The 24218-nt window shown below is 40.9% G+C and overlaps 1 protein-coding gene across 1 annotated transcript in view; it reads right to left on the bottom strand.

The window, feature by feature from the left end:
* SYTL2 (synaptotagmin like 2) overlaps positions 1 to 24218 on the bottom strand; it is a 107089-nt gene that overhangs the window by 25465 nt on the left and 57406 nt on the right. The window contains exons 5-8 of the mRNA XM_058545473.1: positions 12915 to 12996; positions 11872 to 11986; positions 8507 to 9310; positions 882 to 4760 (exon numbers count right to left, since the gene is read on the bottom strand). Coding sequence (XP_058401456.1) covers positions 882 to 4760; positions 8507 to 9310; positions 11872 to 11986; positions 12915 to 12996 — 4880 coding nt within the window. The remainder of the gene's footprint in view (positions 1 to 881; positions 4761 to 8506; positions 9311 to 11871; positions 11987 to 12914; positions 12997 to 24218) is intronic.

Raw genomic sequence — 24218 nt, 5'->3', positions numbered from 1 at the left:
GAGAGCATCCTTTATCATTTCATCACTCTAATCAAGTACCTTCTCATTCCTATTTGCTCCTGGGTTTCTCCGCTAAAATTCCCTTGTTGATCAGAATAGCAAATGGAAACAAGCCCTATGTTTTATAGCCTAGCTGAAACCAGTACCCCTAAGTCCACTTAGATGAATGTGGTATTGATTAAGATCTCCATCCACTTAGCCAAGGCTGGAGCCAAAGAAATACAGCAGGCCAGGCAATGCCCTTAGGTGGAATCAGGTGAAGTCATCTGACCAAGGTCATATTCTAGAAGGGGATTCTGCACATAATTGAAAACGAGAAGGAGAGTGTGGCAACAAAACCACCACAGCACAAGGCATCTGAGGGAAAGAAAGTTCCAGCCTTGCACTTTGTTCCTGGTATTTAGCCACTACTGTGGGAAAATATTGCTCCTTAAAAGGGAAATTTGAGCCTATTTGTAGCAATTTCTTGCCACAAATCTTACTAGAAGCTTCTGTGTGGATTGCCAATTGAGAAAGAAATTCTAATTATTTCCAGGAGGAAAACCAGCTTGGATGTTTTAGAGGTACTTTCTAAACCCAAAAAAGTTCTTTAAAAAATGTTTTTGAAACCTAAAAATTGTATCGTTGATTAATGAGAATAAAGCCAGATTCTGAGACACTGCCTTAGGCAAAGCTGTCTCTCAACAACTCATTTGATTAAAGAATATAAAAGGAAATGGAGTTTTTTCTTAAGAAAGGCTAGGGAGAACTGAAGTGGTAAGAATTTAGCACCATTTGGGAGGGTCAAATTAATCCCAATTTAAAAAACTACATCATCCTTTACATCAGCATTCCATAAATCAACTAATTCACCAATGGTTTAAAAACTTCAAAATGCTCACTGGAGGTATTTCTCCAGCTTTCTGCATTAGAACCAATGTTTCCAGCTGAAAAATCGGAGTCAGAGAAACCTTCTTTTTCTTCCTCTTTCTCTTGTCTCTTATATGGTGATGCCAGAATCAATTCAACTCTACTTGTTTTTGTAGGGTTTTCTTTGTTCGTCAGGAGAGGAGTGGGTTGCCTATTCCTGGGCACACTAATTGCTTCAGGAGCCTCTTCGAAGCCAGGCTCCTGAAAAGCCCCTTCTCCAACCCTTGCAACCTTACTTTCACTATCCCTGTCCTCTGGGGGTTTTATAGTTTCAACAGTCTCTATTTCATGGTCCACATAAAGTTGTGGGGTTCCAGCAATCTCAACCCCACTTTCAGAATCACAGAGATCTGCCGACAAATCAGTCACAACTTCGCCTCCTCTCATCACTTGCTCACACTGGTTGACTTGAGATTTGAAAACATTACTCTTAAGCTTCATTTCAGAGGCCTCTGAGGCTGCCCAGTAAAAATGGGGCACTGTCTCCAAGAACCTGGCCCACTCTGACTGTGAAGGCTCCTTCTCAGGAATTTCCTCCTTCACTGACACCTGGAACTGATAAGAAGGAGTTTCAGATGTTTCTTTAAGGAGTTTCTCAAAACCAATATCAAAAGCACTCTCAGTTATTGACAGAGCTTCAGACTTTTTTACTGTTTCTTTTATTTCCTCAGGATGGAATTCAGAAGCATCCTGCCTGGGCACCTCAGTACTACCTATTACCTTGGATGGAGAAAGAGTCCCTGTATCACTTTCATGTTTTGAGGAAGGGGTTTCAATTGTTTCCTTCAGTAGTTTTTCTAAGCCAGCACTGAATTCAAGGAGCTCTGATTTAGGGTGAATAATTGTTTCCCTCACAATTTCTACCACTTCCTGAGGTAACTCTTTGCCATACTGAGCAACACTAGAACTGGATGAGCTAAGGGTTTGTTCTGATGGAGACATCTGGGCAGCTAAATATGATCTATCTTCATGAATTTCATCAGGAACTATGTTGAAGGAATAAAAATCCTTTCTGTTTGGAACTATGGTGTCCATTGGAGCCCACGGTGGGATAACTCCCAGAGAATTTTTAGGGCTACCTGCTGCCTGTACTCCTTCAGGAAATTCTGCTTTTACTTCTCCAGGAACTACTTCCCTCCCAACTGGATAACTAAACCAAGCTTCTCTATGTAGATTCTGTAATACAGTGTCTATATCATTCAATGCATGTTTGGGTGGAAGAATGACTTTTTCTACAGTCTCTGAAATTTCCCTGTGAAAAGGTAGTGCCTTATGCTGGGGAGCAAGATGAGCATCCCAGGAAGAAGGCATATCTTGGGGAGTGTTGGTCACATCCCCAGAAGAACCCTTTCTGTGAAGATGGGATGGTTGATCCAATGGGTGAAAACCTTCAGTCATCTGAACCAAGTTCTCCATGTTTAGCGGACACTCACCACCTTCAGCGTTCTGGGGGAGAGGTGTATTTCCCAAAGTTTCTTCCTCTCTCTGAAAGGCTGATGTGTTGTAACTCTGTTCTATCCCTTTTTCAAAAACTCTTTTCCCTTCAGGCTCAGAATTGAACCTAGTGGTAACAGATTCCAACTTGGTTTGCAAGGGAGAGGCTGAAGTTCCAATTGCTTCCTTCAATAGTTTGTCTAGACTAGCAGTCAAAGTGTTTGGTTTGACCTTTGGAGGAGCTACTGTTTTGTCTACATGCTCATTAATGATCTCCTTAGGTCCTTTGGCTTCTTCCTCAGTATTGGCAAAATCCGTCTTTTGAGGCCATGTCCTATTTTCAGAGACACTTGGTTCAAGCACTTGTTTTCCATGAACTTTTCCACCAGAAGGTTGGATTGCTGGTGATGAAGCTTCTGAAAGCAGCTTCTGTAAGCTGTCATTAAGAGTGTCTTTATAGTCTTTAGATAAAACAGTTGTTTTCACTATGGATTCTTGAATCTCTTGGTCTGAGTAATGCTTTTCTTCCTTGAACACTGGAGTAACAAACCATTCCGTATTCTTTTCCACGTTTTCCTTTGATGACTCATTTCCTGGCAATTGATGAGTGGACTTTCTGGGTGGTCTCAATGAAAATGTGGTTTCATCTGGTAACACCTGGAGTGTGCACTTTGAATTCAATTTCTCTAGTTCCTCTCTTGTGGGAACTTTCTTTTGGCTTAGAAGTGTCTCTATTTCATGGGTATTTTTCCCTGGTGATTTAATGTCACTGAATTCTTTGTGTTTCTGGCTATTAAAAGGCACAGAATTTTTTTGGCTTGTTGTGGTAGTATTCTTCTCAACATTATCCTGACTGTTCACATTGGCTCCTAAATCCCAAAACTGTCTCAAATTCTCAAATTGAGAGTGATTATAAACCTGTTCTGTGGTGGGTTCATCCATTCTTTCTTTTAGGGACATAACTTTAAAGTTGAGATTTGATTCACCAATTGGGGATCTGTCTTCCTCCAAAGGAGTACGTATTTCACTCCCAACATTTGAAGGATGTTGCAGTGCCGGTAAGGTAATGTCCCTTCCAGAACGCAAGCTGTCTGCCACTGGCAATGTTTTTATAGGCTCATTTTTCTTATTGTGAAATAGAGATGCTTTACTTGATTGGTCAGCTGAAAGATAATTTTTGAATGGACCTGATATTTGGGGCCTGGTCTCTTTAGGTTTATTCGAGGAATAAAAACTGGAGAGATGGGCTGCTTGGCCATCCTCATCTAGGACCACTTGTTTGGCAGTGACTTGATTATATTCATTCTGGCCCATAGATAAACTGTCCATGGACTTCACAAGCTGATATGCTTTAGCAGAGGGTTGTTCCTGACTGCATGAAGATGGGTGTTCTTGATGAGTTAACTTAGCAGCAGCTTTCTCACCTTCCCAAAAGGATATTCTTTCACTCACTCTTTTGTATTTCTCTCTTTGCACTTGGTTCTTGGGAACCTCATCAGCTTCTTGGAGCTGGACCTCGGGCTTCTTCCAAGGAGATTTGTCGTTGGCAGCCCCAGGTGGTGACTCAATATTCTTTGACTCTAAGGAAGCTTTTGGGACGTAAATATCCCTCCCCTTGCTCTCTCTCTTTGCCTTCACATTGTCTTTCAAACTTGGTTCTTTGATAATGGTTGAAGAATCAAAATTCACTTCTGAGTTTTCTCTATTTTTTTCATAAGCACGATGCTTGGCCTCTTCTTCACCCACGCTGCCAACATCCTGAACATTGCATGGGACTTGGTGTTCTACAAATTCAGATCCTTTGAGAGCACGGGACGAATAGTTTGGAGGAAGTACCCCATTTCCTTCTCCTATGTTTTTTGAACCTTGGCTATAGTCCAGAGCTTTACTCCCTTGATTTGGACCGCAGATTTCAAATGGCTGCAATATGCCTGGACCTTCCTTGCCTTGTTTGGACAAATTAATAGATTTGGGTTTGATATTCACATTACTATCTTGGCAGTTTCCAGAAGGCAGCATATTTCCCTCTACCTGGAACATTGAATCAGATCCCATAGGTGTCAATTCAACTTCAGTGGATAATGGAGCCTTTGAGCCATTTTCTTTTAGACTGATGTCATCTGTCACCAAGGCAATAGCAATCTGTGATTTTGAGTCTGTTTTTTCTTTGGGGTCTATTCCTCTGGGATGTTGGAAAAATGACTTATTGTCATCTGTGTGAGAACTTCTGTTAAACCAGTCTAGGACCTTAGATATGGAATCATCAGTTGTCTTCCTTATCTCAGTGGCCTTTGGACCAGAGCATGAGGACGTCTTAGCTTTTAGGGCCTTGAGAAGAGGGGGCTTACCTTGCTGATGGTCTCTAGAACTGCGATCTGGCACCTGAGATGGCTCAGGCTCAACATGAGACAGTTCATCTGCAACATAGAAATGCTTTTCTAAATTAGAAAAGAGAATGCTTAAAGAATTACTATTCAATCGCTCACATTATCTCTTAAAAAGGCACTTTGTATTTATACTTTCCACACCACTGTTTATATCAGCATTTTTCAGGGGTTATAACGTAAACCATCCTAATTAAGATATTCTACCAAAGATGTCCTATGACAGTAAAGGAAGATAAATGTAGACCCCTGGAAGTGAGGAGTGCAGACCAAACTGGGAAATTTCTTTGAAGTCTCTGGTTTGTTTTAAAAATTCACGTGAATTTTGAATTCTGATCCATATTATATTTTAAATATTTTTTCCTACTCTCAAATATTTGCATAAAACTGACACTCCAGGAAGATACACCATGTTGGTGTATCTGGCCACTCATAAACCCTAGAGGGGACTTATACCCAAGGTCGAGGAACACTGACTTAGGAGATTTCAGGAGTTGGAAAAACAACTTTCAAGGAAGATTTCAAAGAGCTCCCTCCAGAACGTTAGAACTACACAAGGAGGATATTGCATTCCTGGGAGTTATTCCTGATACATTAAACCAGAATCTCTGAAGATGGGGCTCAGGAACCTTTACTAACAGCTTCTCAGTGACTGTTTTGCATTCTGGAGTTTGAGGACCATGATATCAAGATGCTCCTCCATTATCCTCTATTTACCTTCAACAATTGTGAGTTATAAGTAGTTTCTGTGAGCGAAATAAACTAAAATGAGGACTGATGGAGAATGCGATCTCTACCTGTTCCCTGATGTTGGCTAACCGATGGCTAGGAGGCTAGAGAAGGATATTTAAGTTCTTTCTAAGTTATCGAGAAAGCAGAGAGAGTCCTTTCTAAGCCTTAATCATAGGGCACATTTAGAAGAGGAAATTCAGGCATTCTCCCCCTTTACTTAAGACTCAGGTGTTTCAGCATTTCTCCCTCTCCCTTATAAATGCTAAGCTATGTAGCACATTTTCCTGAAAATTATGTGAACTAAATTTTTAAGAAGTCAGCTACATTTCAAATTCACTAAAGGACATATCAGTTAATAAAATTCTATCTTTAATTTTAATCATCAACGTGGGCTAAATGTGAAAACAACAACGTCTTATACAATAATTGGCACATAGTGAGTGTTGGTTTTCTTCCTTAACTACACATTGTACTATTAAATACACGTTAATAATTGTGAAGTTCCTTTGAGAAATCTTTAAGAATTCCATGTTAGTCTGTTTAACAGAAGACTATTTAATGATGAAAAAACGTTAACACTGTCAGTGAAAAAAGAAGTCTAGGCATATAAATATAATTTAAAATTATATTCATGTCTGAAAATTATTGAAAGGCTCTACAATTAAATGTTAGCAATAGTACATACAGATGATATCTGTTTTCTGCGTGCATTTTTTTATTTTTTACATGAAGTGAGTTACTGGGAGTGATGGTGAGAGGGGCCAATTTTACTTCTGTCTGTTCATCCCTAGACCCATGTATTTTAGCTGTTGAGCTAAAATACCATATATCAGCTGTTGGCTCAGTGCATCTGAGGGCATTTCTTCTTTTTAAATGTTTTACAATGAAAGTTTATTACTTTTAAAATAAGAATAGTTATTTTAAAAATTTGATGCCAGGTAATGTTTTGTTTCCCCTGGGAAATTCTTTTGTTTTTTTCTAGCGTAATAAGGAGTATGATATTGACTATCCTGAAGCTCAGAGCTGAAGTCAAACTCTTATAATTTGCACAGAGTTTACCATTTTTTTGGCCCTAATTTTCTGTTTATGCTCCATTTCCCCTGTGTATATTTCTGTGGTAAGCAGGGAAAAAGCAGGGCACTAATGAGTAAGCAGAATTTGTTTATAAGCTCTGAGGCCAGAAGGCATCTCAATCAAAATGGGTGTAGCTGATGATGACTTCCTCCCAAATATCACGGTCAGTTGGGATTTAAAAATCAGAAAGCACAAATAAGTAGTTAATACAAAATTTTAAAGATAGCCTGTGGGAAAGCAGGTGCAGTTTGTAAAACGAAAGGCTTACCAAATATTTTCTATGAATTATAATAAAAGAAAATATTACCAAACAAATTTTTCATCTTTTTTTTTTCTTTCTTTCTTTCTTTGTGAGGAAGATCAGTCCTGAGCTAACATCCGATGCCAATTCTCCTCTTTTTGCTGAGGAAGATTGGCCCTGGGCTAGCATCCGTGCGCCTCTTCCTCTACTTTATATGGGACGCCGCCACAGCATGGCTTGATGAACAGTGCATCGGTCCACGCCCAGGATCCTAACCTGCGAACCCTGGGCAGCGAAGCCAAGCGCACGAACTTAACCACTATGCCAGCAGGCTGGCCCAAAATTTTTCATCTTTTGAATAAAGATTTAAGTAAGCATCATCCAATTATTTGCTAATGTTTACTCAAACAGTAATTTCCTCTAATGTGAGTTCCTTTATTTCTTGAAGAAGCACCTGATAATTTTTAATTTTTAAAAAAAATATTCTGTTCAAATGATTTAAAATGTCTGGGAGGAGGGGTGGTGAAAATGCTTTCTCATTTAAGAAGTAAATCGATCTGAACAAATATGAAACCATAGGGCTGAGCAAAAGTGATTCAGGGTTAACAATATTGACTACTAAGGGAAAGTGAGAGCAAATGAGTTAGAAACTTGACCGTTGCTACCATAAATTTTCCTGACTATAAAGAAATTATCATGGGGGCCAGCCGGTGGTGCAGCGGTTAAGTGCACGCGCTCCGCTTTGGTGGCCCAGGGTTCGCAGGTTCGGATCCCAGGCGTAGACCGACGCACCGCTTGTCAGGCCATGCTCTGGCAGCATCCCATATAAAGTAGAGGAAGATGGGCACGGATGTTAGCCCAGGGCCAATCTTCCTCAGCAAAAAAGAGGAGGATTGGCATTGGATGTTAGCTCAGGGCTGGTCTTCCTCACAAAAAAAAAAAAAAAGAAATTATCATAGGGTTGGATTAAGACTTACTAAAGATGGGACAGTGTATACAGAAAGATTTTTCCCATTGTTTCTATTTTTTAAAACATAAGAATTATGAAGTAATCATATACATAGGGGAAAGCAGTTTGAAGCATCCCATGAGAGTTGCAGGATCTTCAAGAGAGGGCTAGTTAGCTGGTTAGCAGGAAAAAGCAGCACTTGCATTGCCTCTCAACTCACACCAGCTGAAAGAGAAAGTTCCTCCAGAGTTTTTAAAGGCTAAGAACAAATGGCTGGAGGCCCTGGGCAGGCCAAAGTCTGAGGCTTTTTCGTAGTAAGATCTCAAAGTCTAGTTCCCATCCTTCGAGGCTAAGAAAGTGAAGGTTCTCCCGAAATTAAAAGAGAAACCAAAGTTTGATTAAACGATAATTGATAAATTTGCATTAGGTGAGTAATAATATATTTACTCTATACAAGGGTATTAGCATATCTTTCTTACTCTGCATAGATGCCTTGATTTAACTCAAAACACTGTAATTTGTTCAGTTAAATAATTGATAGTTACATTTTTTAGAGTAAAGCATAATGGGCCAGAAACTGTGCTATCCTGGTTCTTTTGGTTATTGATGATTGAGAAAAACCTCCAAACCCATTAAGAAGTATGTACATTCCCCAGTGGCATCTTCCTGAATTCTAGTTGGAATGCCTACGAGGCGAAATGGGGCTCCTACAGGGCTGGCTGGCCTGGCCATTCCAAGCCCACTGGGTGAGTTTTTATACTCTAGTAGTGACAACTCTCTTACCAGCAGGGGTTTTGGACAATTCTGATTCAAGCCTTGATAATTCTGATGATTTAGCTTTGTGTTCACTGATGGTGGGTGAATTCTCAATGGACTGTGGTCTTGCAGTTAAAACTTCTGAGGAAGACTGGTGCCCATTAATTGGAAAAGAACCAGAAGTTGTTGGCTGGTGTGTTTCATTTTTTGATGCACTTGGGCTTGAGGCTGATTGATGTAAAGGCAAGGGCCTTCTGTATTGGGAAGTCTTAGGGTCATTCCAAAACTCATCTATGTCCCTTGCATTTTCTGTTCCATTTTTCAACCTGTCAGATTCTAAAACACTGAATTCTCCCACTTCCTGGCCATGGCTTAGCCCAGGACTCTGTGGGGGTTCATCCTTCACCGCAGAGAATCTCACGTGCTTTAATGGCTCCTGTGAGTTTGAGGAGGAGTCATCGTCTAAAGAATGCTCCTTCTCAGTAATTCTCTCATGGATGGTTAGGCTAGGTGACACAATTTTGCTTTTTGGTTCAAAGTTCTGATGAAAACGAATGGTTTCTGAGTCTGTGCTGCTGGAACTGGAGTTGCGCTTCAGGATTCCTCTCGGAGCCCCTCTCGCATTCAGGGAGTCTGTCCTCTGTCTGGAAAAAGACTGGTTATCATCTTGCTTTAAAGTATGTGATTTGTAGATCATTTTCCTAGCTTTGGGGATTGGAGCTTTGATTTGAGATCCATTCTCAAGGTCTGGAGAAGTCTGCTTTGGTTTCTCTAACTTTTGGCTTAAAGTATCCAGGGTAGATGACTTTTCTTTTGACTCTGACACTTCACCTGAAAATTAAAACATATTAGATGATATATCAAATGGAAAATAACTCTATAATTTAAAACACCTATCATAAACAATCTACATTTAGCAAAAGTACTAAAACATTAAGGACAATAAAGTATGTAGCATAAGCACAGACCTAATTTAAGTCTTTAAAAATTCATGCACGATAATATATAAAGAACTTACACAACTGAACAACAAAAAAACAAACAACCCGATCAAAAAATGGGCAGAGGAAATGAAGAGACACTTCTCCAAGGAAGATATACAGATGGCCAATAGGCACATGAAAAGATGCTCAACATCACTAATCATCAGGGAAATGCAAATCAAAACAACACTAAGATACCACCTCACGCCCGTTAGAATGGCTGTAATCACCAAGACAAAAAAACAACAAATGTTGGAGAGGATATGGAGAAACAGGAACCCTCATACACAGCTGGTGGGAATGCAAATTGGTGCAGCCTCTATGGAAAACGGTATGGAGATTCCTCAAAGAATTAAAAATAGAGATGCCCTATGATCCAGCCATCCCACTACTGGGAATCTATCCAACGAACCTGAAATCAACAATCCAAAGAGGCTTATGCACCCCTATGTTCATTGCAGCATTATTCACCATAGCCAAGAAGTGGAAGCAACCTAAGTGTCCCTCGACTGACGATTGGATTAAGAAAATGTGGTATATATATATAATAGAATACTACTCAGCCATAAAAAAAGACAAAATCGTCCCATTTGCAACAACATGGATGGGCCTGGAGCATATTATGTTAAGTGAAATAAGCCAGAAATAGAAAGACCAACACTGTATGATCTCACTCATATGTGGAATATAAACCAACACATGGACAGAGAAAACTGTACTGCGGTTACCAGGGGCAGTGGGGGTGGGGGGTGGGCACAAGGGGTGAAGGGAGTCATATATATGGTGATGGACAAACAAAAATGTACAACCCAAAATTTCACAATGTTAGAAACCATTAAAACATCAATAAAAAAAAATTTATGCACGAACTTCATTGAACTGTACGTTTAAGATTACTCTGCTTTAGGGTCGGCCTGGTGGCTTAGCGGTTAAGTGCGCGCACTCTGCTACTGGTGGCCCGGGTTTGGATCCTGGGCGTGCACCCACGCACAGCTTCCCCTGCCATGCTGAGGCTGCGGCCCACATACAGCAACTAGAAGCATGTGCAACTATGACATACAACTATCTACTGGGGCTTTGGGGAAGAAAAAAAGGAGGAGGATTGGCAATAGATGTTAGCTCAGAGCCGATCTTCCTCAGCAAAAAGAGGAGGATTAGTACGGATGTTAGCTCAGGGCTGATCTCGCTCACAAAAAAAAAAACAGAAAAAAAAAGGAAAAGAAAAAAAGATTAATCTGCTTTACATACATACTTTGTGGTATTTTATACCCAATAAAAAAGTTTTTAAAAAAGGAATTTAAAATAAAATCCTTAAGGAAGCTAAGGAAAAACACAGAAGTCACTTAAAAAATTCATGTATGGGGCCGGCCCCGTGGCTTAGCGGTTAAGTGTGCGCCCTCCGCTGCTGGCGGCCCGGGTTTCGGATCCCTGGTGGGGTTCGGATCCCGGGTGCGCACCGACGCACCGCTTCTCCGGCCACGCTGAGGCCGCATCCCACATACAGCAACTAGAAGGATGTGCAGCAATGACATACAACTATCTACTGGGGCTTTGGGGGAAAAATAAATAAATAAATAAAAAAATTCATGTACGGAAACCAGAAAAAGGAATTCAACTTTAAAAAAAAAAAATCTCAGTACCTAAAACAAAAATTAATTTTGTCAAAAAGTTAAAAAAAAAAAAAAAGCAACATGTCCCAGTGACTTTTTTTTCTGTAAAATGTTTTATGCTATATAAACTGCATCCAGTGGAGAGGGAAAAATACACTAATATCAAGACAGGATAATTGAAACTCCTAACCTCACTGTTCAATTGTTAATTTTCTACCCTTTGTCCAATCTTTAATGCTTATGGAATCTTCTTACAGTTGCTTTTGAAGAGACTGAATTGTCTAGAATTTCCTCTTAGTGGTATGAAAGAATGGTAAAACTCCATAAGAGGCAGACTTAAATCAGTTAAGTCACAAACCTGATCAAATGCTCCTGTGGGACTAGGCTGATAATTACAGACGACAGAATCATAACATTGTCAAGTGGTCTTTTTTTCTTGAGGCAAACTTTTAATTTTAAATAGAGAACTGTGTCTGCACATGGTAGACATTCAATAAATACTGTTAAATGAATGAATGAATGCCTCAGGTCAAAAAATTTTCCAGTTCACTCCAGGGGAACCCAAAGCATGGAATCTCAACAAATGTCAGCTCCAAGACTGGAATGCATGAACTTCCAGTTTCTAAAATTTCTGCTTCCTTCCCTTAGGCAGGAAACCAATGGGCATAGTAGAATAAGAAAACCATCAGGACTTTTCACATTCTCTTGAAAGTTATATTAGTTAAAAGAACTCTGAGAATTTCCCTTAGTCCACAGATAACAAAGATAAAAATATCTAGTCCGTAAAAATAATATTTACCCTCTTTTGAAGTCTGAAAGAAACCAGCCCTTCCATTTTCTGACTGCTCATTTTTGGTTTGTTGAGATAAGTGATCTTCTGGCAACCTGGAGCTGTTAAACGGATTCTTCCTTTGCTGGGGAAAAATATTGTTTATTAAACTCATTTTAAATGTCATAGCAGCAACTCAGTGTTGGCAAATGCTTATTATCTCCAATATTTGATAGTTTTATCCAGTAAACTCTATCTGGCATGTTTGAAAAATGATTGTCCTGGTTAATCTGGCTAGCACAGAATTACCATATATGTCATACAGAAAAAAAAACTGTATAAAATATACTCAATTCTAGAGTCCTACAAGTTAGACAGAACCAGGCATTCAAATCTAAATCTCACATTTTGCAGAGGTGAGAAAACTTGGGTCTGGATATATCCAAGAGCTGGTCAAAGTCAGGGTAAACCTGAGACTCTAATCAGCACAGCTTCCCACCAGTGCTCTTTCTGCTGTACGAGACTCTCACTGTGCTAGATTAAAGCTGTAGTAAATATAACTGTAACTGACTTTTCCTATCAGGGTTTATCAAGGTATCTTGAAGTGCTTCATAATCACTATTATAATCATCAATTTTAATGTCAGATAGAATATCAGTAAATAGAATTTTTTTTCATTACTATAAGACTATCAATGTTCACTGCCTGTAAGTTTCATAAATTGGCAATTCCCTCCCACAAGCAGACCTCTAATACAGATTCAGGAAGCTATAAATAAGAATAAGGACTGACATGGAGCCAACAAGTCACATTCCATATGCTTAAAAGAAGCAGCCCCCAACAACTTCAGACTTTTTTATTCTCTATGGCAAGAAATCTGGGTCTTCAGCAATGGTATTCATCAACTTTTCCACCACAAGAGTGACTTCTTATATTAAATAGTAAAAATTATCTATATTTGGTACAAAAAAAAGGTACTACAAAATTCTCTTTATTACATAGTGCTTTGATAAAATGAGAAAAAAAGGCGTTCCTGCCAAAAATGAGATTTTCGAAGTCTGAGCTCAATCTACCTTAGCTGGAGACATAGCTGACTTTCCTGAGTTTTCTTGGGATGTATCAATCACGGTGGAAGCTGGATTTACCATGCTGGAACTGTAAAAAAAAAAAAAACAATAATTCAGAGAATAAAACCTCACCTTTGAGGAAGTATAAATCATGCCTCTGAAGCAGAAAGCTATTAAGGCAGGATAGGAGAGGAAGTTTGTAAAATCAAACTGCCAGGAAGGGAGAGGGAGTTGGGGCCTGGAGATGATTAAGCAGTGAAGAGAAGGCAATAGCAGAACAGAAACGAAAGACAGGCACGAGACAAGACAACACCATCCATCAGAAGCCTTGAAGTTTTTATCACAGGATCAGGCGCACAGGAGGTTCACAATTTAAATTTGTAGAAATGAACTCGTCTCAAAGTCAGAAGCTAACATCAGATGCAGACAAAAGGGAGCAATTGATCTCAAGGAGAGACTGTCATTGCTGAAATAAAGCCCCCAAGAGTTTTAGGGCCCAATTCCCCAGGCCAGGAGCAGAATGGCAGTGCTTACTCCAACTCAGGTTGGAAATAACTAAAAGCTGAGACAAGGGACTTGGCAAAGGAATGGAAGAAACAGCAGATCTAAGAGATGCTGTGCAGGGAGACCAGTGGGTTTGGGCAAGTTACTGAGAACTTTCAACCCAGCTCTCCAGGCTGGCCAGGTGAGTTCTTGTTCAAATACAAGAGGGATGAGGACAAGCACAGCATCCAGAAGATGGTGGGAGGTTAGAAGCCTGGAGCTGGCTTCAAGGAGTGAGGAAGATTCTCTAGACTATGATTCCCTCTCTGAGGGACAGGACAGCCCCAGGGTGAGAGTGAATGGAGAAAAGTGAGTTGAACAGGCACCCTCCTGAACAACTACTCTCTGGGCTATTGAGTAAGAGGGGCAAGAGAGGGTGAGAGTGGCCCTGGAGGGGAAGAAAATCCTCTGCTCAGACTTCCTGCTCCAGTCACCTTGCCTCAGGCATAAGAGGTGAAGTCACTGTTGGCTGAAACCGGTGTGCCTGGTTAAACTCCACCAGCTCTCTTAGTGGCACTACAGAGTCAAAAACTTGGAAAATACCTTGGAGAGTGCTGGCTGTCTACCATGCAGCAAAGGAACTAGAGGTTGGGGGAGGGGAGCAATTCGCCCCAAGGCCACAGAGCCTTACCCAAGATTATTGTCACTAAAATCATGGGCTAGATGTTCCTGCAGCTTCCTTTCCTTTCCTTCCCTCTGCATTCTGTTATTTTTGTACAGAGTTAGTCCCAGGAACAGGATGAGCTTTTGAGGAAGCCATTCTTCCTTTCATTACTCTCCTCCTTATTCCAGAAAGGAATTAGAGTAGATGATGTAGATGTATATAAAATACAGTCTGATCACATGGATGTGAGAAAGTGGAAAAAAAAAAAAGATGGGGAGCGGAAGGGAAGAAGAGTAGGAACTTATAATGGAGCCAGAATTAAAGCTAACAGAAAAGCACGCAACAGGAGGCCTCTATTCTTGCAACACGTAGACGTAAACTTGAACCAAGTTATCTAGCAGCCCATGTGAAAAAAGAAACCTGGTCACTGAAAGAACTCACAGTGTCCCTATAATAAAAATAGCCAGTAGCTCAGGACTAGAAAGTAATTTTTCTTGAGTATCATTTTAAGAAGCCAGTGAGTGATATGAGGAACCTTATAGCAGATGCTATGCTCAGTTTCTCAGAGCGTTTTGTATCATCTCCCTTGATAAATAAAGCAGTCATATAACCAGAGGACCTGAGCCAAGTGCTGATGGTTGGGGGTCTCCATGGAACACCCATCTTCTCCTGCCATCTTCCTCCTTTCCCCTTCCCATTCACCAACAACAAATGATAAGCAGAGCCTCTACATTATTCTCCCTCCGCTCCCTGGAAATTCAGTTCCTGTGCCTCCAGGCCCCCAACTCTGACTGCCCATCTTGCACATCATGTTTGCCCCTTCTTCCCAAAGATGAAACCAGTCTCTTACTAAACTCTATCCAGCTATGTATTTCATGTCTACTATGCAACCTCATTCTGTGTATACATATCTTATCTTCATAGTAAACTGGAGATCCCTCAAGAGTATCTTGATCATCTTTATATTCCCTGCAACGCCTTGTACAGCGCCTGGTACACAACTGGTAAATGACTGAACAAGGGAAGGCTAACTGAGCCAGTGCCAGGGAATGCAGCAGCAGACAGGTAACCATCGTTTTTTTTTTTTAAATCCATGTTATCTGCCAAATACAATGAGGCACATTATCTAGGTTTTAAACAAAATGTCTCTATCACTGTATTCAGAAAGCAAAAAAGAGGAAGAAACGAGGCATTCAGAGTACATGGTCAGAAAAAACATATCAGAAATACACAATATTCACTGAGTTACCTTATGGCTGGAATGAAGAAAAAGGGGATAAGGATGGGACACTGGGTTAGCTACAGTTCACAAGTCTGGTTAATTAGAAAAATTAAAACAAGAATCTTATGCTTCAAACTCTGTCTCTGAAAATAGAGTTACTTCCTAGGTTAAGCTCTGGTTTTGCTTCTTTCAAGGAACACAACAATGTTTTGCCTGCCTGTCTTTTATTGGGCAACCATCATCACAGCAACCATCTCAAGTGATGGTTGCAACATCCCTATGAGGTATGTTTCCTTCTCCCTATTTTACTTGCGAGAAAATTGAGGCTGGGAGAGTTTAAGTAAACTGCTTGATGTCACAAAATTAGTTTGTGAAACAGCGGGGGATCTGAACCAGGTGTGTCTGATCCTGACTCCAAAGACAACCATGGTAATGGCTAATACTGCCTCTGATTTCTCACATCAGTAAAGCGGTGGTTTGTGGCAAGAGGATTGGAATGAAGTCTGGGTGACTTTCTTCTCAGGAACTCTCACATCTGTCACTTTCTTTCCACTTGTACTGGCACCTCCTTTATTTCTGTCAACTGTACCAGCCTCACATTTGACCTCCTGACTCCAAAGTTCCACTCCCCTAATCCATTCAGCATTCCACCACTAAGCTGGAATAGCCTAACACACAACTTTGAGCATGTCCCTCCTCTGCTCATTACCTTTCCCTGGATCCTCAAGGCCCGTGGAATGAAGTCTGAACTCCTCAGGAAGGAATAGGAGATGCTCCACCATCTGCCCCCATAGAACTTCCCACTCCTCCTTTCTGTTGACCCTTCATGCCAAACAAAGTGGTCCATCTACTCACTGTCCCAAAAACTCACCTGACACTTTGCTGTCTCCACTCAACCTATCCCCCAGCCCCTCCCTCAAGTGTTTGCTCTGCTGTCTTTGCCCAAATCCTCGCTGTCATCTCCAAGCCCAGTTCAAATCTCATGTCCTTTGTGACACTGCTCCTGTATCAGCCCAGGTGGAAGTGGGTCTCCTTGTCTCAAATATTACAGCACATTTTATTGGTACTTTGGATTAGGAATTTGCTCCCTGCCTGGCACTATTTGTTATCATGTGATCAGATATTCATATACAGATGCATTACTCTTCCTAAGAGAATATAGTCTCTTTATAGCCAGATATTGTGTCTTTTGTTTCTTAGAATCCCTCTCAGAAGGGATTGAATATAAAAGATATTCAATACATTTCACAAGATGAGTTTTTTAAATTGTACAGCAAACCAAATTCTACATCCTGTGCTCTGTAATTTCTTCCCTCAGGCATCCTTCAAAAACTACCTGCAATACTAGAAGGAACACCTAGACAGAATTTGTTTACTTCCTTAAGAGGATTATTAAAATATTAGACTATGATATTGGCATTAGCATTCCCCTCCTAAAAGTGTCTGCATTTTACGATAAGTCTTTGATGACTTCACTAAAAAGAAAAATAATGTTAGGTACTGTGGCAGGAGTAGGTACGGGGCAAGAGGTGGGGCTTTACAGCAGTCTTAAAATCACATCACATAGGCAGCTGGACACTCCATCTGCTTCTAGGCCCAGCCATAAAGTGCTTCTGAGTACAGACAGCAACTTTAAAAAGCTTTTGAACCTTAACCAACTTTTCTCTCTAAAACAGTTAAAAATAACAACAGCAATCTTATATCTTCTTCTGAGGTATTTTTCAGCTTAAACTAACAGCGTCTAGAATCAGAAGCAAATTCTGCAAGTGATTTTTTTCACTTGTTTCTTGCTGCTGATCTCTCCCTTTGGACTGTGAGTTCCTTGGAAGCTAATGCTGTGCCTCATCCCCGGCGCCCAGCACTGTGCTAGCACGTGTTACACTTGATGAAGCTTGAACACATGAATAAACAAATGAAGAAATGGCTCAAGGATAAAGTGAGGAAAGCAAATTACAAAATATACTATGCCAAGCCCTTCAAGTCAGTATTTTTTTTTTAAGTAAAATATTACTTCTCTGGTGCTACCACATTTCATGCCACAGATGTATAACAAATATTCTCATCCAAGCATAAAGCACTGTGATGTCACAGTGAAACTATTCCTACCACAACTGATGTGGGTAAATCCAAGATCCTATAGGATTAAGAAAGATTCCTTTAAGAGCTCAATGTAAGTAATTCTGTGGGGCAGGCCTCCAAGAAATGAAATGGTCACATCACTGGATTTGCAATCAATCCAAGGACAAAAGATCAAATGCATTGTCCATTGATTGGCTCATCTCTACCTTGCCTTTGGGAGCAAGCTAGGTGCATGACATTGATCTTATTATTGGGGGCAAAGGCAAGTAGCTAATCCTTCTGGGAGAGGGAGATAGATATATACAAGCAAAAGCTTTCCAGGAAAAAGAGCATATAAGTGGAAAAAATGATTCTATTTCAGAACTAAAGTCATGGTTTTAATTGGTTGGTTTCTGTTCAACGGAGGGTAAGAGGGAGATTGGTGTCAGAAGTGAGTATCACTGAAGCACAGGCAATGAAGCTCAAAGACTAGCATTTTTCGTTCATACAATGACTTACAACAAAATAGTGTTTTAATTCTACCAAAAACAAAGTGAGGTGAGGATGCATAGTTTTGCTTGCAAGAAAACTCATCGTTTTCTCGCAATTTCATAGGGAAGTGCCCAGAGGAAAACCTGCCAATGCCATGGAAAGAAATACCACAGGGAAGGCTTTGCCCTGTTCTCCTTGAACTCATGTTGGAGACATTCTCTAGAGATGATTTTGATTAATGGACATTACAAACCTCTGCAGCAGCCAAGCTCCCTCCTACCTTCATGCCTTCTAGTTCTCCATCTTGAATGCTCCTCTCTTGTAGTTGTCCAAATTTGACAATGCCCCTCAAATTCTTCTCCATCTTTTATAATCACCAAAGTTGATGAATCCCTCTGAAGCGAGGGATTCTCAGTAATGCAAAGCAATGAAATCTGGATGCTATCAATCCTGTTCTTACCTTGTAGTTTAATTTTTTCTCACTTCTCTTTTTCTACTCACTTCCTGGGTTCCAAACCACTTCATTCAACCATTCATTTATTCATTTATTTATTTATTTATTTATTAACCCCTGATTCACTGCTATTCTTTATTTCATAATTCATTATCAGGTCGACTATTCTCATTCATTCAGTTGGTTAGTCTCTCACCCTCCTTCTTCATTCGTACATTCATTCATTCGTTCCACGAGACATTTTTTGCGCACTGTTGTAAGTGCTAGGAATAGGGTAGTGAACAAAATAAGTTATAGCAGTCAACAAAAAGTCCTTTTCCTCGTGGATCTGGGGGGGAGGGGACAATAAATACATACAAAAATAAATATGTAGTATAATGTCAGGTAGTGATAAGTGTGATGAAGGACGATAAGAGAGGGTACTGTCATTCATTCATTCATTCCGTAGATACTTACTGAGTACCTACTATGTGCTGGATACATTGTTAGATGCTTGGGACATGGTGGTGAACAAGATGCAGGTCCTCAACCCCGAGAAAGCAATGCAGTGATACTCAGCCCTGGGATTTTTAAAAGTTCCCTGGGCAGTTCTGACTTATAGGTCACAGTTGAGAACTTCTCATCAAGTAACCCACATATCCTATATCAATTATTAGATATCTGTGCCCTACAAACACCTCAAATTTCTTCTAATTTCATCTCTAAAACTCCATCATATGTTTCCTATTTTCTCCACTCCCTTGGATAGGTTTTCACCATCTCTCACCTAAATTTCTGTTATAATGTCCTAATAGAACTGTCTAACCCCATAGTTACCAGAATAATCGCTCTAAAAAGTAAACTTGATCAAAAAGTCATTTGGTGGCTCCTTGTTACTTAAAGGAAAAAGTCCAGCCTTTTGGCCAACATTCAAGGCTCCTCACAGTCTGGTTCCAGCCTCTTCTTTCAATATAGTTGCCCACCAGTCACGCAGTACATCTACCACAGTAGACCACTTCAGGTCTCCAACACGCCGGACCCGCATGTCATCCCCTCTGCCTGTACTGTCCTCTCCCCATGTCTGCCTAACATAATCCTTATCATCCTTTAAGAATTGCCTTAACTATGACTACCTCTAGAAGCTTCCCTGGCAATCCCTCCCATCCACCCTAGACACAGTCAATGTTGCTGTCTCTGTATTCCCACAGCTTTTTAATTACACTTATCACACTGTATCACAATTTATGGTTATACATGTCAGCCCCTTCATCAATGAGTACCTCAAGGGCAGGGACCATATCTTGTTCATCTTTGAATTCCTAGCTACCATCTTGTACACAATAAATACTCAATAAATGTTGGCTGACTGAATAAAGAACAAATCAGTATCCCTACAGAATGATTTATTCTACTAGGTGCTAGCAAGATATTAAATCAGTGTTTTCAATCAATTGCAAACAAGGACATTTAAAGACTTTATTTCCGATAAATATCCTGATAGTAAACCTAACCAACCTATGAATTAATGGTTCCATCCTCACCATTCATACCTATTTCTCTTTCCTATTTTCTCCACATCTCACTCTTACACTGCCTTTCTTCTGGCCTTCCTAACTCTTCTGCCTACTGCTCAGGCTGGCTCACAGTACCCCAGCTACATTCGCTCCAGCAAAAGCAGTCACTGACCTCTGACTGATGACATCTATTACTAGGGCTGGTTTATATAGTCAGAATAGGCTACCACCTCCTCAGTGTGATGTCATGGCACTGAGATGCCCACTGCCCCTAACTTAACTCTCTTTGCACCTAAGAACTTGCTTCCCTTGGCTGAGGCTCTGATCTGTATCAGGATGTATTCTAAGGGTAATTCTTTACTCTTTTAGAAACCATCAGGAACTGGAAGTCTTTCTAATAGAAAGTCTGCACAGTGTGGGAGACAGGCACATGATAGACCTCTGATTCCTTTCATTGTAATGTCCTCATTTGTGCTACACACCAGATGATAAGGACAACTTGGGCTGTGTGTTAGGATGACGCAGACATGTTCAGACTCATGTTTCTGTAAGGTGACCATTAAGAAAAGGAAAAAAGCTCAAAACTGCCATCCATACAGGCTTAAATTATTAAAAAATCAAGTATTCCTCAGAGTGGGATGTATGTTAGATCTCTTCAAAGGAGAAAGGAGGAGGCCACCAGGCAACTGAGGGATGTGGGATGGGGTAGGGTATGGGAGTAGGAACTAGAGGGTAAAAGAATTGGGAAGCTTGGAACACATTTGAGAAGTTATCATTCTTTTAGAGGCTCGGGCTGGCCCTGTCTGAGGCCACAGACCTAAAACAATATAAGCTACCAGAGGGATCAGTCCTCAGAGAGGTGGTCTTAAGGAAGAGATTCGAGAGAGAGAGAAATGAAAAGGCCAGTCCATTTCTAGGCTCCTTCAGACCAAAGAAGTGCCAACAGCAGGGCCATCTAAGGTCCTGGTCAGTAGAGAGGCTACTAGACGCTCAGTGTTGTTTCACAGAACACGTCATCTCAGGTAACAAAGGAGGGTCTTCTTATCCCAGAACAGGCCTACCTCTATAGTCAGGACAAGTTACACCTCATTTGTGGGCAGGGTGCTGACCCACATGGAAAGAGCTTCTCACCTCTTTATTGTTTACTCTCCACCTTGGTTCAGCCATGTCTTGTGGATTATTGTGTACATGTTCCACAATTATTTTGGGGGGGACATGATGTGCTATCAATGTGTAGTTCACCGACCAGTGCCAGTCTGTGAACTATTTGTTAGTGGTTCACAGTGAGATAAGTACAGAAATTGAAAGTATGCATTTAGAATCATTTACAGCAATTTGCGGAGACATCCCAGCACATGACCAGTGGGTTTATACTTCGCATGCCCTTGTTGTTTTCTGTATTTCATTTTTGTCATATTTTATAAAAGAGACCAATCTGTGATGATTAGAAATAAAAATTTTTTGTGTGTTTGAGGAAGATAAGCCCTGAGCTAACATCCACGCCAATCCTCCTCTTTTTGCTGAGGAAGACTGGCCCTGAGCTAACATCCGTGCCCATCTTCCTCCACTTTATATGAGACGCCGCCAGAGTATGGCCTGACAAGCTGTGCGTCGGTGCGCGCCTGGGATGCCAACCCGGGCCACCAGCAGCGGAGCACGCGCACTTAACCGCTACGCCACAGGACCGGCCCCAAAAATGTTTTTAAAAACCCAAACAATGCTCCTTTACCAAAGTTTGTGCCAACACTGCCCAGCTGAAAGTCAGTAAACAGAACTAGAACTGTGAGCATTTGGAGTTTCCCTTGCCACTTGAAAGGAGACCTCGTCTCTGCTCCTCCGTTCATCAAACCTCTCTCTGCTTCCTTGTGTAACAGGTGCAAACAAAGCTGAGTTCTGAAAGAATGCAGGCACCTGACAATGCTTGAGTACGTGCTGGGTTTTAACTGGTTACAGGCAGAACCCCACAGAATCCGTGCCCACAGAAAGAAGGAATCTTGCCACAGAGCCTATTAGAAAAACTCCTTCAGAAACTGCAATATCCAGTCACTATTGCCTCACACTCCCTGCCTCCTGATTCCTAGCTAAGAAAATATTGACAGGTATTGAGTCATTCTATTGAAGTTCACTTAGTCTAAAAGTACAGGCCCCAAAATATACTTAACACACCCAGTTTCCAAAGGTTAAAGTATAGGTGAGAAACATTGCAGGAACCTGATACTGAGTAAGGTAGCAGTTTCTGACGTGGAAAGGAGGAAGTAAACAATAGCTCCTTCTACAGTTCTAGATGATTACCACCCATGCCACATAATGAGCAAAGCATGCTGGATACATCTAACATTTTTTTCTTGCCTTCTCAACCATACCTCATCTATGTTATAACATAATTATAATGCCACCTGGAAATTGCCAATTTTCGTTCTTGCTGAGAAATGCTAAGTGGTTCCCACACCTCATTTCATTTAATCTCACAGCATCCTGGTGAGGTAGCTCTGTTCTGATTTACAGATGAGACCCGAAAGACTTGTCTGAGGTCACACAAGGAATGCAGAAAACAACGGAGACACAAATCGTGGAAGCTATATTAATGGCCTCCAATTTAGGAAAAGTGTAGAAATACCCACCAGCCTGCATGAGGTCATGAAGAAAATGAGTCGGCCTATGAGGACTGTGGCACCTCTGTCCCTCAGGCCCTTTAAGACGAAATGAGTTCCTTGGAGAAAGACAGAAAATCTGACCCAGAAAAAACTGGGCAGTGAGATAAGCTTGTCTCTGACACCTCCTAATCATCTTCTTTCCCCTTCCATGGTGCTTGCCCCCCTTCTCTCAGTCAGTCAGTGATCTGATGTCCCCACCCCCCATCAAACCCAGCTCTTAGGAGCTGCTTCTCAGCTCCTTGGTGGTGAATCTAAGTGACTGTGTTTTCATTCCCAGAGTTTCTAATATTTAAGATCTCATCTTTCCCCATGGAAGGAAGGCAGGTCTTCATTCCATTAGGGGGGTGGCAGGCAGCTGGTAAATGGGGAGTCACCAAGAGGAATGGGGTAGGGTGTTCCTCACACACTTTCTTGAGCTTCCTGAAATATCTGTGTGTATGTGAGAGCCATGCTTCCATTCATTGAACATCTACTATGTGCTGTGGACTGTTTTAGGAATTCTACATTTACCAGCTAGTTAAATTCTCAATTATCCTGCTAGGAAACTATTATCATTCCCATTTTACAGCTGAGGAAACAAAGGCCCGAGAAGTTAAGTCACGTCTAGTGCAAGGTCACAGAATAATTTCATGGCTACTGTTAAGGTGTATTAACCTCTAGCCAACATGGCCTCTACAGATATAACAGAATATTACAAACCGTCCCAGAAGGAAAATAGTGCAGCCTGCCACCCATGGAAAACAAAGTGAGTCCTCTCCAACAGGGAAATGAATAAATAAATGGGTATCAATAGAGTCAGTATTCCATTATCCATGTGATATAACTTCACTCATATTTGACTCTGAAACGCTTGTTGGTGCCTATATTATAGACCTTCTCCCTCATGTGTAAACTATGTTGGAAACATCCCTATTCCCCAGGGGCCTCAGACTTGGACCCTGACTCAGTGGCTGTCTCACCAGCAAATTCATTGACTTCATCCCAGTTGGAGACTCTAAATTGAATTGTCTTCACTGAGGAGCTAAAGATAAAATGCAACTGTGCTCCTACCAAAGGGTAACAGCTATAGCCCAAGGGATAGACACCAATGAGAAGATCCTTACATACCTAAAAGCAAATCGTCATGGCTCAAAGGTTTGTGGCAATGTAGCCCCACAACCAGCTACTTCATAGGAAGGATGTACAAATGTACATTTTGATTGGCCAGATGATAACATGTATGGAAAAGACCCAAAAATCAAAGCTGACGGGGAGGACAGTCTGCACCCTTAAGAGGTATTTATTGAGTACCTACTATGTGTCAGGTTTTCTGCATACATTTTCACTAATTCTCATTATCGCTTTTCCTGGTATATATTATCATTCCTATCTATAGTTAAGAGAAGAGACTCAGGTTAACTGACTTGCCCGTGGTCAAATGGCTAATAATTGGCATATTCAGGATTTGAATGCATGCCTGTATGGTTCCCATGCTCAAGTTTCTTTTACTGCACCAGGCTGTTACAATTTGATCATAATTCATCTCTTTCCTGAAATGGCCTATTTCTGTATTCATTTTGGAGTACCTCTTCATTCTTTTTTTAATCTTTTTTTTAAATTTACTTTTTATTTATTTATTTATTTATTTTTTGAGGAAGATCAGCCCTGAGCTAACATCCATGCTAATCCTCCTCTTTTTTTTGCTGAGGAAGACAGGCCCTGGGCTAACATCTGTGCCTATCTTCCTCCACTTTATGTGGGATACCGCCACAGCATGGCCTGACAAGCGGTGCCTCGGTGCACGCCCAGGA

This window comes from Diceros bicornis, chromosome 7, assembly GCF_020826845.1.
Source record: "Diceros bicornis minor isolate mBicDic1 chromosome 7, mDicBic1.mat.cur, whole genome shotgun sequence".
Classification (NCBI taxonomy): domain Eukaryota; kingdom Metazoa; phylum Chordata; class Mammalia; order Perissodactyla; family Rhinocerotidae; genus Diceros; species Diceros bicornis.
Note: the sequence above shows the minus strand (reverse complement) of the source record. Positions and strands in the feature narration are given on the sequence as shown.